A 17821-nucleotide genomic window follows, 5' to 3' on the forward strand; every position below is an offset into this window, starting at 1 on the left:
TTCAGTGTTGGGATTGATAGGAAAAAAATAATTGATCAATCATTTATATCCCTTAATAGTATAAGATAATCTATGTTGTATTTTGACCAAAACAAATTATGCTTTTTCGTTTAAATGATTACACGACACAGTTTCTGCGTAACTAATTCACCGCGGTCTTGCTTTTCCAACAGGTGGCGCTGTTTCCCTACATTAGCCAGAATGGACTCGAAAAATGCCATGAAAACATGGGAATTAAGTAATAATTTAGAGAATGTCAGCGGTGTTGACGAAATTTACAGATATGACAAGAAGCAACAACAAGATATCTTGACAGCTAAACCATGGGAAAAAGAGTAAGCGTTGTTAAAAATGTCTTTGTCATTTGATAAAAATGTGTCAGAATTCAACATGAAAAACATTGAATCCGGATATCCTTAAATAGCACTGCATCAAGACAGAAAACAACCCAATCTTAACATGCTTTCAAATTGTTATAACGTTTCAGTTAATTGTGTATCTAAATGTCTGATACAGTTTCTACACAAAAATATAAAGTCTTGATCCACCATCAATGTTTACACTTTGATAATGTCAATGACATTTATACTTTGACATTTGAACTCATGGTATCCACTACTTCTATAATGTACTTTAGCTATTTAATATTTAGATGTGGAAATCACTAATATTTTTGTATTTTGTCTTAAATCTTCGGTCTCATCCAAGTATCCTTTGTCTTGTCTCTAAACATTTTATACTGTAACTAGAATTTACACTTGATTACCTTGTCATGGTCAAGGTAAAACCATCAAAGGTCAATATGAAATCATTTATCAAGTTCAAGGTCAAATTATCAACAACAAAAAATGTTAATGGAAACATTTTATGTTGGAAAAATCAGTACAAAAATATACCACCAAAACTGATAACAAGTACATATGTTAGAATCTGATTTTATAAATATTTTAGAATATTTTACCAAAGGAATGCGAGGAGAGTTGTAATTCAACATGAAAAACACATAGCTCTCTTATATAATATTAACTTTAATAATCTCTGACATCAACATCTCAAATTGAATGATTTGCCAAAGTGAGTAGGATGTCTGATCCAGTTTTGTACCTTTATCTCTATATCTCAAATTCTCTGGTATTTCAAAGTTGTTCCTGGTCTTACCATGTAGAGATAATAAGGTTTTACTGTATGTATATATGTGCGCATATGATGGTTCTCACATTTACAATACATGCTGGAATTTGTATTTTTATTTCAGTCCACATTATTTCAAACACATCAAAGTCAGTGCTCTGGCACTGCTAAAAATGGTGATGCACTCCAGATCAGGAGGAAATCTGGAAGTAATGGGACTTTTGTTGGGAAAAGTAGATGGCAATACAATGATTGTGATGGATAGCTTTGCGCTGCCAGTGGAAGGTACAGAAACCAGAGTGAATGCACAAGCACAAGCCTACGAGTACATGGCTGCATACACAGAGTCAGCTAAGCAGGTTTGTCAAAAATCAAATTTATTGTTTACTTACTGTTTTATACCTTTTCTTGATAAGCTTGGTGTCTTTTTTGACAGTTCATAAATAATATTATATATTTTAATTTTCATTGACTTAAGTAATACTCTCTATGATGTGTAGGTTGGGAGGTTGGAGAATGCAATTGGATGGTACCACAGTCACCCTGGCTATGGATGCTGGTTATCTGGAATAGATGTCAGTACACAGATGTTAAATCAGCAGTTTCAGGAACCGTTTGTGGCCATTGTGGTAAGTCAGTAGCTGCAGGTCTGTGGCTCCCGGTCTGAAAATGTTCGGATGGAGGACGTGAGAGCTACAGTTCCTTAAGTGTTAAAAAGATTCAATTTATGGGGCAAAATATTGCACTAGTTAGCTCACCTGAGCTGAAAGCTCAAGTGAGCTATTCTGATCACATTTTGTCCGTCGTCCGTCTGTCCGTCCGTCTGTCTGTCCGTCTGTCCGTCTGTCCGTCTGTCCGTCTGTAAACTTTTTACATTTTGAACTTCTTCTCTAAAACCGCTAATCCAATTTCAACCAAATTTGGCACAAAGCATCCTTATGGGAGGGCGAATATAAATTGCAGAAATAAAAGTCCGATCTGTATTCAAAGCGGAGAAAACCTTGAAACTGTAGAAAAAGGGGGGTGCATTTTTAAAAATCTTCTTCTCAAGAACTACCGAGTTAATCTTAACGTAATTTAGCATAAATCATCCTTAGGGAAAGGAAAATATAAATTGCAAAAATTATAGGCGATTTCTGTTCCAAATTTGAGATAAGTGCGAAAATACTTATAAAGAATGGCTCGTTATTCCATATATCGTAGACTGGCAATTCATTGCGATAGACTGGTCTTATGACAGGCATCGCCAGTCTACCGCATCTCGAAAACGAGGTTCTTTGTTTGAAGCTGGCAGTTTGTTGTGCAACAGTTCACGTGCGAATATAATCTATGAAACATGGAAATAACCTTGGTGCCGATTATTGTGAAGTAAATTGAGGTTAAATATTTCAACGCGTTGTCATTTTCACTTGTGATGTTGGTTTTAGTTTGTTTTCATTTTTAGCTCACCTGAGCTGAAAGCTCAAGTGAGCTATTCTGATCACATTTTGTCCGTCGTCCGTCTGTCCGTCCGTCTGTCTGTCCGTCTGTCCGTCTGTCCGTCTGTCCGTCTGTAAACTTTTTACATTTTGAACTTCTTCTCTAAAACCGCTAATCCAATTTCAACCAAATTTGGCACAAAGCATCCTTATGGGAGGGCGAATATAAATTGCAGAAATAAAAGTCCGATCTGTATTCAAAGCGGAGAAAACCTTGAAACTGTAGAAAAAGGGGGGTGCATTTTTAAAAATCTTCTTCTCAAGAACTACCGAGTTAATCTTAACGTAATTTAGCATAAATCATCCTTAGGGAAAGGAAAATATAAATTGCAAAAATTATAGGCGATTTCTGTTCCAAATTTGAGATAATTGCGAAAATACTTATAAAGAATGGCTCGTTATTCCATATATCGTAGACTGGCAATTCATTGCGATAGACTGGTCTTATGACAGGCATCGCCAGTCTACCGCATCTCGAAAACGAGGTTCTTTGTTTGAAGCTGGCAGTTTGTTGTGCAACAGTTCACGTGCGAATATAATCTATGAAACATGGAAATAACCTTGGTGCCGATTATTGTGAAGTAAATTGAGGTTGAATATTTCAACGCGTTGTCATTTTCACTTGTGATGTTGGTTTTAGTTTGTTTTCATTTTTTCGTTTCATTTTGCTTTTTAACTTGGGAAACAATCGCCTTGTATTTGGAACATAGACTTCGGTAAATGTTTACCTGCGAAAATGATTAAATCTGATGCATTAACAACGTACTAAAGTGCATTTCCCTCTGTTTTTATTGTTTATTGATTAATTTTCTAATTGTTCCAACAAGGATCAAACAAGTGTGTTGGTGTTAGCTTGTTCGGATTTTCGTTTCGTTTTCATTATTTACGCTTTTAAACCTGGAAACTATCGTCTACAGGTATTTCGTGATTTTTACGTATCAATTCAAACAGATACTTCGGTAAATCAAACAGTTAACTGTTTACCTGCGCAAATTAAGCAAATTCTGATGTAGGGGTACTGAAATACAATTCCTTCTATCGGTAATTCGGCATTTTCTTTTGATATCGCTGACGGAAATATGTAGGTATATACATGTATATATATATGATTCATTTCGAAAAAATAAATTGTGTTCTTTATTTGTTATAGTGCATGTTTCTTGTGTTTAATTGATTACAATTTCTATTTACTAACCATATTTGAGTGTTAAGCTTCGAATTATAAGCAAGATACAAAGATTTGCTCACAATTCTATGTTTGTACACAGATCTTAAAAACTAAAGATTAAAAAAGTAAAACAAATTGTCAATATTTATTAAGAAAATGTTTAAAATCTGTTCTTCCAGAAACCATCTTTAACAACTTATTGTATTGTAAACTTAATCTTTTTAGCTCACCTGAGGGTGGGGCCACAATGGGGGGGGGGGGGGTGGAAGTTTTACATAGGAATATATACAGTATATCTTTAAAAATCTTCTTCTCAGAAACTAATCAGCCAGGAAAGCTGACACTTGTGTGGATGCATCCTCAGGTAGTGTAGATTCATAGTTATGAAAATCATGACCCCCTGGGGTAGGGTGGGGCCACAATGGGGGATCGAAGTTTTACATAGGAATATATACAGTATATCTTTAAAAATCCTCTTCTCAGAAACAAATCAGCCAGAAAAGCTGACACTTGTGTGGATGCATCCTCAGGTAGTGTAAATTCAAAGTTGTGAAAATCATTACCCCCGGGGGTAGGGTGGGGCCACAATGGGGGATCGAAGTTTAACATATGAATATATAGAGTAAATCTTTAAAAATCATCTTCTCAGAAACTATTCAGCCGGCAAAGCTGAAACTTGTGTGGAAGCATCCTCAGGTAGTGTAGATTCAAAGTTGTGAAAATAATAACCCCTGGGGGTAGGTTGGGGCCACAATGGGGGATCGAAGTTTAACATATGATTATATAGAGTAAATCTTTAAAAATCTTCTTCTCAGAAACTAATTAGCCAGGAAAGCTGGCACTTGTGTGGAAGCATCCTCAAGTAGTGTAGATTCAAATTTGTGAAAATCATGACCCCTGGGGATAGGTTTGGGCCACAATGGGAGGTCGATATTTTACATAGGAATAAACAGAGTAAATATTTAAAAATCTTCTTCTCAAAAACTAATCAGCCAGGAAAGCTGAAACTTGTGTGAAAGCATCCTCAGGTTGTGTAGATTCAAGGTTGTGAAAATCATGATCCTCAGGGGTAGGGTGGGGCCACAATGGGGGGTCAAAGTTTAACAAAGGAATATATAGGGTAAATCTTTAAAAATCTTCTCAGAAACTAATCAGCCAGATGATTCTTTATAATTATTAAGACTTTGGCCCCAGGACAATTCTTTGGCCTCACGAGAAGGTTCAGAGTTTGATGTACGTTTATATCCGATGTATAAACTATTGTTAAGGATCTTTTTGAGAACTGCAATACTCAACATATGACATGACTATAAAATCATCCTGTCAGAAAGGGGACTAATGATTATAAACATAAGAATATCCAGGGGAAAATGGATTTTATTTATACAGGATCTACATGTATTATTGTACATTGTCCAGATAGTTTGTATTATGACTCCATTAAGCTGATTTTATCATACCTATTGTTCCTCAGGTGAGCGATGTGGCCCATGGGCCTCTTGTTTCGTTTCATTTTGCTTTTTAACTTGGGAAACAATCGCCTTGTATTTGGAACATAGACTTCGGTAAATGTTTACCTGCGAAAATGATTAAATCTGATGCATTAACAACGTACTAAAGTGCATTTCCCTCTGTTTTTATTGTTTATTGATTAATTTTCTAATTGTTCCAACAAGGATCAAACAAGTGTGTTGGTGTTAGCTTGTTCGGATTTTCGTTTCGTTTTCATTATTTACGCTTTTAAACCTGGAAACTATCGTCTACAGGTATTTCGTGATTTTTACGTATCAATTCAAACAGATACTTCGGTAAATCAAACAGTTAACTGTTTACCTGCGCAAATTAAGCAAATTCTGATGTAGGGGTACTGAAATACAATTCCTTCTATCGGTAATTCGGCATTTTCTTTTGATATCGCTGACGGAAATATGTAGGTATATACATGTATATATATATGATTCATTTCGAAAAAATAAATTGTGTTCTTTATTTGTTATAGTGCATGTTTCTTGTGTTTAATTGATTACAATTTCTATTTACTAACCATATTTGAGTGTTAAGCTTCGAATTAAGCAAGATACAAAGATTTGCTCACAATTCTATGTTTGTACACAGATCTTAAAAACTAAAGATTAAAAAAGTAAAACAAATTGTCAATATTTATTAAGAAAATGTTTAAAATCTGTTCTTCCAGAAACCATCTTTAACAACTTATTGTATTGTAAACTTAATCTTTTTAGCTCACCTGAGGGTGGGGCCACAATGGGGGGGGGGGGGGGGGGGGTGGAAGTTTTACATAGGAATATATACAGTATATCTTTAAAAATCTTCTTCTCAGAAACTAATCAGCCAGGAAAGCTGACACTTGTGTGGATGCATCCTCAGGTAGTGTAGATTCATAGTTATGAAAATCATGACCCCCTGGGGTAGGGTGGGGCCACAATGGGGGATCGAAGTTTTACATAGGAATATATACAGTATATCTTTAAAAATCCTCTTCTCAGAAACAAATCAGCCAGAAAAGCTGACACTTGTGTGGATGCATCCTCAGGTAGTGTAAATTCAAAGTTGTGAAAATCATTACCCCCGGGGGTAGGGTGGGGCCACAATGGGGGATCGAAGTTTAACATAGGAATATATACAGTATATCTTTAAAAATCCTCTTCTCAGAAACAAATCAGCCAGAAAAGCTGACACTTGTGTGGATGCATCCTCAGGTAGTGTAAATTCAAAGTTGTGAAAATCATTACCCCCGGGGGTAGGGTGGGGCCACAATGGGGGATCGAAGTTTAACATATGAATATATAGAGTAAATCTTTAAAAATCTTCTTCTCAGAAACTATTCAGCCGGCAAAGCTGAAACTTGTGTGGAAGCATCCTCAGGTAGTGTAGATTCAAAGTTGTGAAAATAATAACCCCTGGGGGTAGGTTGGGGCCACAATGGGGGATCGAAGTTTAACATATGATTATATAGAGTAAATCTTTAAAAATCTTCTTCTCAGAAACTAATTAGCCAGGAAAGCTGGCACTTGTGTGGAAGCATCCTCAAGTAGTGTAGATTCAAATTTGTGAAAATCATGACCCCTGGGGATAGGTTTGGGCCACAATGGGAGGTCGATATTTTACATAGGAATAAACAGAGTAAATATTTAAAAATCTTCTTCTCAAAAACTAATCAGCCAGGAAAGCTGAAACTTGTGTGAAAGCATCCTCAGGTTGTGTAGATTCAAGGTTGTGAAAATCATGATCCTCAGGGGTAGGGTGGGGCCACAATGGGGGGTCAAAGTTTAACAAAGGAATATATAGGGTAAATCTTTAAAAATCTTCTCAGAAACTAATCAGCCAGATGATTCTTTATAATTATTAAGACTTTGGCCCCAGGACAATTCTTTGGCCTCACGAGAAGGTTCAGAGTTTGATGTACGTTTATATCCGATGTATAAACTATTGTTAAGGATCTTTTTGAGAACTGCAATACTCAACATATGACATGACTATAAAATCATCCTGTCAGAAAGGGGACTAATGATTATAAACATAAGAATATCCAGGGGAAAATGGATTTTATTTATACAGGATCTACATGTATTATTGTACATTGTCCAGATAGTTTGTATTATGACTCCATTAAGCTGATTTTATCATACCTATTGTTCCTCAGGTGAGCGATGTGGCCCATGGGCCTCTTGTTTTGAACTAGTCTCCGCACATATGAAGGTTTTCCTTGAACCATTTCACTGTATTAAAGTGTCACAATTCAGTTCTCTTGCCACAATAAGATGTTTAGCACCACAGTCAAATATCTTTGTGCCACAGTGGATTTCAGTGTAACTCATTAAGATCTTTCACTGTTGCAACTTACAAAAGTTGAATGTAATTGTTTTGAATCATGAAAATAAAAATGAATGAAAAATTAATACATTTATATACATTATAAAAACTATGTGTTCATTTGCCCAAGCATTTGCCTCTGTCTTCACAACGTCATGTCATTAAAATCCTAATTAAATGTAAGAGTGCTTTGCTTCACTTTAAAATTTTGGAGATGGAACCTTGATGAACAAAAATGTTTATATCACTGTTTTCAGGTCAAAAAGTGATATGAGAAATCTCAAAACAAACTATACAGTAATACTATATACTGTTATATTCCATAATGCAGCTTCAGTGTATTCTGTGTGTCTGAGATTATTTTATTATTTGAACTTCTTGCAGGTTGATCCTGTAAGAACAATATCTGCTGGAAAAGTTAATATAGGAGCATTCAGGACCTACCCAAAGGTATGTAATCATTGATTGCTTAAAAAAATGAAAGAAAAAAAAATGAAAGGCCCAATGGCCACATCACTCACCTGAGCAACCATAGCCTTAACTCTGTTCAAATCAACTTTATGGTATCAAATACAAATTATCTTGACAATATAATTGAGTATATTTTGTTTAAAAAGAGGTTAAAAGTTAATGCACACATTACTATGTTAAACATTTTTAGCTTAGATGAGCTAAAAACAAACCCAGATATTACCCATTAGAATATACATTGTAAGATATTGTAATAACATTTGTCAGAAACCACTCAGGAGAAATAAAAAATTAATGCAGATTGTCAACTAAATAGTTAGAATATTTTGCATTTTATTTGGTGTATATGTGTAAGAAAGATTTTTTTTTTTTAAAGTTGAAATAGCAATGTATTTTAGGAAGAGTTCTTATCCCCAAAACAAGGTTTTGACACAGATGCAATTGTATTTACAGGGTTTTAAGCCCCCAGATGAGGGTCCCTCAGAATATCAGTCTATACCTCTAAATAAAATTGAAGACTTTGGAGTGCACTGCAAACAGTAAGTGATTAAGTTTAATCAAAGGATAATTGAACATTCAAAGGGAAAAAATTATTATATGAAAAATGTCTCGTTAACAAGATGACTTCTGTGTATTATATTAATAAAATTCTAGTTGAAGTTTAAGACCGTGGCATGATATCAATATGAAGTTGATGTTTGATGATTGTCTAATATAAATTTTTCATTCTTTTGATGAATATGAACACATGTATTCATGCCTTTTTTAAAGGGAAAGTAATGTGATGAAGATTGCTTTGTTAATGAGATGACTTCTATGTTTCAGTTACTACAGTTTAGACATGTCCTACTTTAAGTCTGTGGCCGACAGAAAACTTCTGGAATCTCTCTGGAATAAATACTGGGTCAACACACTTAGTTCTTCAAGTTTATTAACAGTAAGTAGAATATTAAGATGTTGAAATGTCTGTCAGATGACAAAACGCTGCACTTACCATATATAAATTCTTTTTATTGTACGTGACTTCCAGTATTTCAGCATTTGCTTGGTTCTACAGTGTACATTGAAAATGTAATCAATCTCTCAGTATATACTGAATATAATGTCATTGTAGTGTAATTTGGAGGCATTTATTAAAAATTTATTAGCTCACTTGAGGCCACTTTTCCACTCGGAGGCATAAATATTGTTGGTTATGAAAAATTCATAAACTAATAAATTACTATCTATAAAATTGATAATATATTTGCAATAAAATGTTTTTTGTCATAATGTTTAGAATGCGGACTATACCACCGGTCAGATCTTTGACCTGGCAGACAAACTTGAACAGTCGGAGGTACAGCTCTGTAGAGGGGGATTCATGCTAGGCATGGACACCCACGAAAAGAAGTCTGAAGATAAACTCGCCAAGGCCACCAAAGATGGGTATGGAGTTTGTTTTTTCAATTTTATTAAAAATAATAGATATTAAAATTGATTCCATTTGTTTTTGATAAACATTTTAAAGTAATTGATAAAATCAACAGTTTTTGTTTTTTTGTTTTTTATCAGATGTAAAACCACAATGGAAGCTATTCATGGTTTGATGTCACAAGTGATCAAAGACAGACTTTTTAACCAGGTCCATACAACAAAATGACCTTAGTTCTGTTAAGCAATGACGTTCTATGTCTGTAGTGTTTAATATGTTGTTCATGAAATATAAAGACAGTTATGTAATGAAAAAGTGTATTGCCAATATGTCGCTATTAAAATAATTGTTGAAGAACTAAAGAGTAGTAGAAATTCTTTCTTTACCCATAAGAAGGGTTTTGATTATCATTTGTACAGTTTGCTTTGTAACTATGAACAATTACTTTTTTAATGCCTAGTGTGATCAATTACATACATTTCAAATGTGTGTCAGGAAATGGGAGAGACTAAATATTGGGGCCAGAAAATACCAAGATACAAAACAGAAAACATGATTCTATTTTTAAACTGTAAAACAAAAAAAATGGAGCACTACAAATTTTGGGCGCATATGCCAAAATGAATGATGCGCCAACGATTTTCCATTTGTATTTTTTTTCAAGATACAAAATAATAACTTCAGTCCCTGTGTAATGCTTAATGTGTACACTTTCGAAATTTTGACGGTCAATAGGTAAACAGTGCAGGATTTCAAGTAACTTCTGCCAAAACATTAATTCAATTTTATTGCTAATTAGTGTCTATCATAAACACTTTAAAACTGGTCTTCTCCCCGTTTCAATTCCATTTAGCGCCTCAAGGTTAAAATGTGATTAAGCGTGGCGATTGCTCACACTGACAATACATGATAATTGATAAATATCTAGCTCTCTATTTAGTGGGTATAAAAATAGTAAGACGATACCTCTGTTTGTGTTATTGTAATATAAAATTACTGTGGAAAAGATTCGCTCATGGTGATCGAAACTCAAGGTACATGTACATGTACATAATGTAGCATTAGATGTTATCACTTTCAGTTTCGGAACTCTTCTAATGTTATCCCATTCGCTATGTTAAATTCAAAGTCCAATAACTGAAACATGTATACCAACAAAAATTAAACACCATCACCAATATATGAAGTTTTTTCATTTATCTACTTGAACAAGATTTGAACAAAAGTAAGTGTATTGTTCTCAATGACCGTACTCTACATTGTATGTGACATAAAAATCAAATTTGTTGAGTTCATGTGCTTTAGTAAAAACAGAATTAAAGTTCTTTGGTTGTAACTTTTTAGCTCACCAAGACAAAGTCAGGGGGAGCTTATGCTATACCCCCGGCGTCGGCGTCCGGACCTGCTTAAAGTTTTTGTTGCAGGTCCTGTATCTAAGCCATAACTTGTCCTATCTTCACCAAACTTGCATGGATGATGCATCTGGACCTACTTGTGGACTTGAAAGACTTGGATGCTGAATCTGGGTCCTTAATTTCAGATGCTGGAGGAGGTTAAGGTTTTTGGAGGAGGTTAAAGTGTTTGTTGCAGGTGCCCTTTGATAGCAGAATCTGAGCCAAAGGTTTCAGATGCTGGAGGAGGTTAAGGTTTTAAGAGCTGGTTAAAGTTTTTGAAGCAGGTGCCCTCTGATGATTATATCTTAGTTACTACTGGTCCTAACTTTACCAAACTTGGGCCGATGGTGTATCTTATGATACTGATGCACCTGACAGGTTTGAATGCTGAATCTGAGCCATAGGTTTCGGATGCTGGATAAGTTGAGATTTTTGGAACAGGTCACATGTTTAATAGATAATAGTACTATTTCAAACTTGTATAGTTGATTAAACTATAATATGAATGAATTGCAGAGAAAGCTTCAGATGCAGAGGTTGATCTCCTTTATCAAGGATGCTAAAAATTATATCTTAGTTATTACTGGTCCTAACTTCGCCCAACTTGCATGGATGATGCGTCTCATGATACTGATGCCCATGACAGACTTGAATGCTGAATCTGAGCTATAGGTTTCGGATGCTGGATGAGGTTTAGTTTTTTGGAACAGGTCACATGTTTTATAGATACATGTAATAGCTTGCATAGTTGATTTAACTAATAGTATATTATAAATGGAACGCAGAGGTAGCTTCATATGAAGAGCCTGATCTCCAATATCAAGGATGCTAAAAAAATCTCCTACCTCACTCAAACCTGCTTGATAGATAGATGTGTTTGTTGTTAAATGATAGAACATGATTCCTACCTGACTAAACTTTAAATATTTAGTCTTGTAAATATTATTTGAAAAGAAATTTTTATGATAACTCAACTCAGACCCACATTAAAATGTGTAAGCCTTCTGTCTTACGGATCCTATTGAGGGTCAGCTCAAACTTAGTGATGATAAGTCCAGTATTTCTTTCTCAAGCGGTTTTATTAAGCTTGATCGTATAGTTACAATAACATCAGCTAATAGCAGCCCAAATCAGGAGTCTCAGAATCTCTATAAGCGGAATCTCTCTATCTATATGCGGGATCTATCTAAATCTCTTCAACATCATTTTACATGGGTATATATAAGGTTTTACTTATGATGGACAGTTTTGACTAGTTCGGCCCTACACGACGATCATGAGTGTTCAAAATTAAGATTAATATTTTATTTCCAAATAAAGTAACAAAACTGCCAATCAAAGAGTCTGGATGCAGGATGTGAGTCTCGGAGTCCCCCACCTAGTATGAGGCATCACTTACTCATAATACGTTCATTCATACATGGCATAAAAGGTTACAAAGGTTAATATATAGAATACACAATACATGACTCAATATAGAGTACTAGAGTACTTGTAGCAATGCTACGCATTGCTACAAGAGTCACAGAGTTCATTCTGTTAATTATCATTAATACCATTCAGTGCGCAGTATTTAGGTACACATAAATATCATAGTGACCATTATGTAATACTAGCAATTCAAGGTCATAGCATGGCTATCTGTTTACAAATGACACAGACATTTTTTCTCGAGCACATGTACTATTAAATGTAATGAACTTTAACGTACCAAACATTTATGTAGTGAAAGTCTGTACAGCCAGTATTAACCATATCAAAGTTCAGTCCCTTTTGTATTTAATGTTTTAATAACTGAATAACATAAACAACATGTAAATAAAAATAATAAGTTTATTTTTGTAAAGACACTTACAATGTATGACTTTCAACAAAATATGTAATTTTCTCTGTATTTTTAAACATGCTTAAGATCATCAAGGATTTTACGAGTAAGATTGTGTTTTGAAGGGAGACAACTCTTCATTAGACTCCAAAGCAATGTAATGATCATATCTGACAGTTTTGAAAGACTATTCTAAAAATGCACTAATCACAACAAAATAACAAAATATGATATAGATATCAAACCATAGAGAGTACCAAGTATTAATTAATATATCCTAACCTATAATAGGATTCTTTGCCGATAAAGTTTATGCAAATAACTACATGAGGTAAATTAAACTTTTAATAGATGTACATGTACATGTATATAATAATGCCATAAAAGTGATTCTTTCTTAATTCAAGTTTTAAAGACATTGTGAATTGCATCCAATATAAACTAATGTTGGATGAATAATTCAATGTTTGAAAACAATTTTGCATAAAATAGCAGCAATTTGTGAAACCAACAATTTAAAAAAAAACTACATGTACATGTGTAAATATTTCCCTATACAGGCAATATGAATAATATTTTCCCTGTAGACTATAAAATGCCATAAATCTATAGTTACATTACAGGATAATACACACATACATTTCCTTTCATAATATCACTCAATCCTGTGTTAAAGATGAGACAACTTGTTTGTTCTTCATATTGGCAAGTTCACAAAGATAACATGCTTTCCTCTTATTCCCTGGTTAAAGCTTTACACATACATGTACTACATTTACCCATTATACACATCAATAAATAAAGCAGTGACACAGAAAACACAAAAAAGAAAAGCAGCACTTTAAGTCATGAACTATATATATTCCATATTTATATATCATCTGTAATTTAATTTATTTTCTAGATCTCCTTACAACCACTTTATCAAATATTTTTCACTGGGAACATAAAAAAAGATTTTACAATAATTGATAAATGGATCAGTTCTCATATGTACAAAACAAAAACGCATGCAGTTATATAATGGTAATTTGAAATAACCAAGTGCTAGCCATACAAAAAACAAAAACCCAGGTATATATTAACCTTAATTGTATGTTGCAAACAATATTGCATGTTCTAAAACATTTAAAAAATCTAAATTAAAACACCTAGTTCATCTAAGAATAAACAGCTGGCAAGAGAAATAGTTGGTCAGACATTGAGACAGGCAAGAACACGGACGGAAGCACTACTGTCACCACATCATGCATACAGTCGTAAAAATAAAGTCTCTAGTAGGAATGAAAATATAGTTTAAAGAAATATCAAAGAATTAGGAGGACTCATTCGTTGAATGTTGACTTTAAACTCATCTGAATTTAAAACATGATGTAAAACATTGTAACTGTTGGTTTCTCAGCATTTCAGAGAAAGGTTCGAGATCTGCTATTTGATTGCATAGATAAGCCATTGAGACAGATAAAATACGGTACTGTAAAATGATTTTACTGTATCCAGTGTCAACTTTTCATGATTTCTTGTGAAAGTAGAGGTCACTATGGTTCTAATTTGACACTAACAGATAATACATGCTACAATTCACATGGCAAGATTAATATTCATAACTCTGAATCACTGAAGTTTAAATTTCACGGAAGTGAGGCAAATCATGAACAAAAAGAACCTAGAACCACTATGATATTCCCCGATCTACTTGTTAACAACTTTATATCTTCACAGAAATTAATCTAGGAATGGTCGCGTCACACATTTCTGAGATCTTGCTTGACGGGGCTTGGCTCGTATTGTGGATTCTCATACATGTGAGAGGCGGCAGGCTCACTGAAATGTTCCGTGTCAAAGAAATTGTTCTCCTTCACTGTCTGCTCTCTCTTCAGTAAGTTGCCCTTCTTCCTTCGCCTGCTTAAAAAGATATTAAAAATTTATGATTGATCAGTGAACAATGCACCTTTATCTATTAAATCAAACTTCACATCAAAATATATGCACAGCTAAGACTTGAGCAAGACATGCATTTTTAAATCTATTAGTAATGATGAAAGGTCTTATGAATTATGTATTCGATCACACATTTTAGCTGGGAATGTAATTTCACTGATAATAACTTGGATCAGTTATCTTAGCGTTATTGCAAATTCCTTCGAAATCATTTAAACAGAGTTATGCTTATGAAAAATATCAAAGGCTGTAAAAGTTAACTCTATGGAGAGGTATAAGATACTAGTCTTTCACCTTCTGATGTACGCAACATAGCAGATAATCATGACTAGAATGATGAAGGCCACCACACCCACTGCTATATAGACAGCAAGCTTAATCTTGTCGTCCTCCTACAACATTCACATAAACCATTATTATGTATCCATTATTTTTCTCATTTCTTACTATTAATTATGTACATGTATTTCCATATTATGATACAATTGGATTTGTTGAGATTTCTTTCCAATGCACCTGAATTAATGTCCATAAAACTGCATAATGGCAGTGTTAACAATGATTGACAAATTGAATAGATTGCAAATAATATAAACTTTAAAGTTTTGTTTTTAATATTATTCCTAATGCAATACACAACCACTTTAAAAAAAAAATCTGTAACACATGGTTGATATAGAAACTGACTGATATAGTATATATACATTAATTCTTACAATATACTATATGGCCACACAAATCTCACTTAGTGACCTTAACCTATACATGTTGTATATAAAACCAATGTCTCACCTCTTCTGGGGGAGGGGCCGGTGCTTTAGAGTACAGGGTTTTCCCAACTGTACTCAGACTTCTTTCCAGGTCGACACGCTTAGGTGACCTCAAGTTCTCCACTGCCTCATCATCACTTCGTTGGACCGTGTAATCCACTACCGTCACATCCTCTCTGTAATTAATAATGTAAAGATTTTCAAATTTATCTTTATTTCTATAATACTCATTATGAATCAAATTCAAGTCAACAAATATACATACAATTCAAAATTAATTCCAATTACAAAAATACTGTTTAGAATGGCAAAGAGGATTTTATGTTTGGGCAAAAAATTAAAATTGATGGCATGAATGAAAAGTGGAAGGGATATAAAATTTTAAAATGTAAAAGGATCACAGTTGTATGTAGTTTAGGAAAGTTATCACTGAAAATTTACCCATTACTCTTGGTGTTGTTTAGTTTTGCATCAGCTTTGATATCTTTCTTGTTTACATCTGTCAATAAAAGAAATTGATGTTAACCATTACTTTTTTTAATCATAATACATAATCTTTGTGTGCAGGTAACATAAAATGGAAGTTGTGTGGACTTCAGATCAGATCCTCTACCTTTGTTTTCCTTTGCAAAAGCATCAGCAATGGCATCTGTGATCTTCCCCTTGTCACTAGGATTAGTTGCTCCTTTCAACTGGAAGCTTCCTTCCAATTTTGGGCTACAGCCACAAGGAGGAGCACCTGCCTGGTTCAAAGGTTGTGCAAGGTCATTACTGGTGGGTGTGTCCACAAATGTAGGGTCAGGGTCATGACCATCCATTGCTACCATATAGTGGACAGGTGTAATCTCTTTACTGTAAATATGATAAAGATTTGTTAAAAACAAATCCCTTACATACTTTCACAAGAATAAATATCATTAGTCTGAGTAGAAACACTTATTCAAATTCATCATTGTCATACTTGTCTTTGCCCACTAGCTTGGTCTTTATTGTTGCACTGTCTTTCTCTCTCTTCTGTCGACTTGTGACATCTTTGATTCTCACTGTCAACTTCTGACCTTGTATACCTGTACATGTGACAGAATATTCGTCAACAACAATGAAATCCTCTAAAAAATTTCACTTCAAAAAATCTATCACGTACATCTTTACAGAAGACACTCATATTGTTTCAAAATTTCTGGTAATTTTTCTACCCAAAGACCTAAATATTTCAAGACAAAATATGGACAATAACAAAGAATGAATGGTACCTGGATTTTTGCTGGTCCAGGCAGACATGAGGGCTTCCTGGACTTTATTGACTTTTATGGAGGTCTTGGTTCCCAACAAGTACTCCTTTTGTGCTTTCTTTGCATAGCAGGGGCACTGTGCTTTGTTCACTTTCTTTAGTTCAGCTTCCATCATTTCAAAATATGGAGGTGAGACTTTCAGGATCTCTGGACTGGATCCATTGACTGTGACAGTGTAGCTAAGCTTGGTCACATCCCTCCATTCATCACTTACATATTTATGGGCACCATGTGTAGTAACTACCACTGACCCTTTGAAATAACAATTTTGAAAATGTCTGATTTCAAACCTACGTCATGATTGATATTAACATTTATTTTTTATTACAAAAATATTTCAGAGTTAAATTCTATGATGTGCAAGTAGGTGCAAAATTTGATGTTGTCAATAGGTATATCTACTGGTAATAGCAGGTAGTATCATTGTTAAGAAAATTTACATATACACATATAAAAATGGTAGTACCAGTAACAATTTTTTAAAAATTGATTCAGAATTTAAACAAGTCCAACAAACCCTTGATTCCACTAAATAAAATCAATTTACAGACAATTTACAATATAACAAACAATCTAAGATTTTACAATCTTCAAGGCAGCTACCTGTGATACTACTCTGCCAGCTTCTCTGAATGGCTGTACGTATATCTGAGAAGTCCTTCTGATGACCTTGAACAAACAGAGTATACACCTTCGTCTCTGCCTGGCTGCTCATCATAAAATCGTCCCCAAGAGAAGAGTCATTTTGCAGCAGTTTGGCCAGATTTTCATGGAACTTGGCAGGTTGTACCTTGTCTTCCCATGGTTCAACAGTTTGGTTGTTCTGTTGGACATGATAGTATAACCTTGTGATCTGTGACCTTGAAAAGAAAATATATCTGTAAATTTCCTCACTCCCAAAGCTTTTTCTTTGGTAGCAAAATGATGTCCGTATTTTATAATATCTTTACCTTCCATTCAAAGTTCTGTATGCTTGTGTGTAAACAATTACAGTTTCCACTGTTAAATAAAAGAAAAATACATCAAAATCAGCATCAGATGAAATCTTATGAATTACCGGTAAGAACAATCCTTAAAAGTACCCCTACATCTTCCTAAAACCATGT

General features: G+C 34.2%; 2 protein-coding genes across 3 annotated transcripts in view; one reads left to right on the plus strand and one right to left on the minus strand.

Moving 5' to 3' along the window:
• The first annotated feature begins 155 nt into the window (after window positions 1-155).
• Window positions 156-9855, plus strand: LOC128165074 (COP9 signalosome complex subunit 5). The gene is made up of 8 exons (XM_052829280.1): window positions 156-335; window positions 1256-1490; window positions 1632-1760; window positions 7993-8058; window positions 8533-8618; window positions 8905-9016; window positions 9359-9507; window positions 9634-9855. Exons 1-8 carry the CDS (start codon window positions 202-204, stop codon window positions 9719-9721), a joined length of 999 nt encoding a protein of 332 aa, XP_052685240.1. The 5' UTR covers window positions 156-201; the 3' UTR covers window positions 9722-9855.
• A 2847-nt stretch (window positions 9856-12702) lies between these two features.
• The window catches only part of LOC128166095 (uncharacterized), a 39849-nt gene continuing 34730 nt past the window's right edge, over window positions 12703-17821 (minus strand). Inside the window, exons 54-62 of one of the 2 annotated variants that reach the window (XM_052831030.1) lie at window positions 17666-17714; window positions 17319-17575; window positions 16677-16967; window positions 16385-16490; window positions 16037-16275; window positions 15865-15922; window positions 15446-15599; window positions 14948-15045; window positions 12703-14614 (exon numbers count right to left, since the gene is read on the minus strand). In XM_052831030.1, the coding sequence (XP_052686990.1) occupies window positions 14458-14614; window positions 14948-15045; window positions 15446-15599; window positions 15865-15922; window positions 16037-16275; window positions 16385-16490; window positions 16677-16967; window positions 17319-17575; window positions 17666-17714 (1409 nt within the window). In that variant the 3' untranslated portion in view covers window positions 12703-14457. Of the gene's footprint in view, window positions 14618-14947; window positions 15046-15445; window positions 15600-15864; window positions 15923-16036; window positions 16276-16384; window positions 16491-16676; window positions 16968-17318; window positions 17576-17665; window positions 17715-17821 lie in introns of both variants that reach the window. The other variant, XM_052831029.1, reaches the window with a different exon arrangement.

This window comes from Crassostrea angulata, chromosome 10 (assembly GCF_025612915.1).
Source record: "Crassostrea angulata isolate pt1a10 chromosome 10, ASM2561291v2, whole genome shotgun sequence".
Lineage (NCBI taxonomy): Eukaryota > Metazoa > Mollusca > Bivalvia > Ostreida > Ostreidae > Magallana > Magallana angulata.

What these genes read in the sequence shown, in the direction of transcription:
- LOC128165074 (XM_052829280.1), top strand. Translation starts at nt 202, where the DNA reads ATGGACTCGAAAAATGCCATGAAAACATGGGAATTAAGTAATAATTTA. An exon ending in GCTAAACCATGGGAAAAAGA is followed by an intron (nt 336 to 1,255) that starts GTAAGCGTTGTT and finishes TTTTTATTTCAG; the next exon opens with TCCACATTATTTCAAACACA. An exon ending in TTTGGAGTGCACTGCAAACA is followed by an intron (nt 8,619 to 8,904) that starts GTAAGTGATTAA and finishes TCTATGTTTCAG; the next exon opens with TTACTACAGTTTAGACATGT.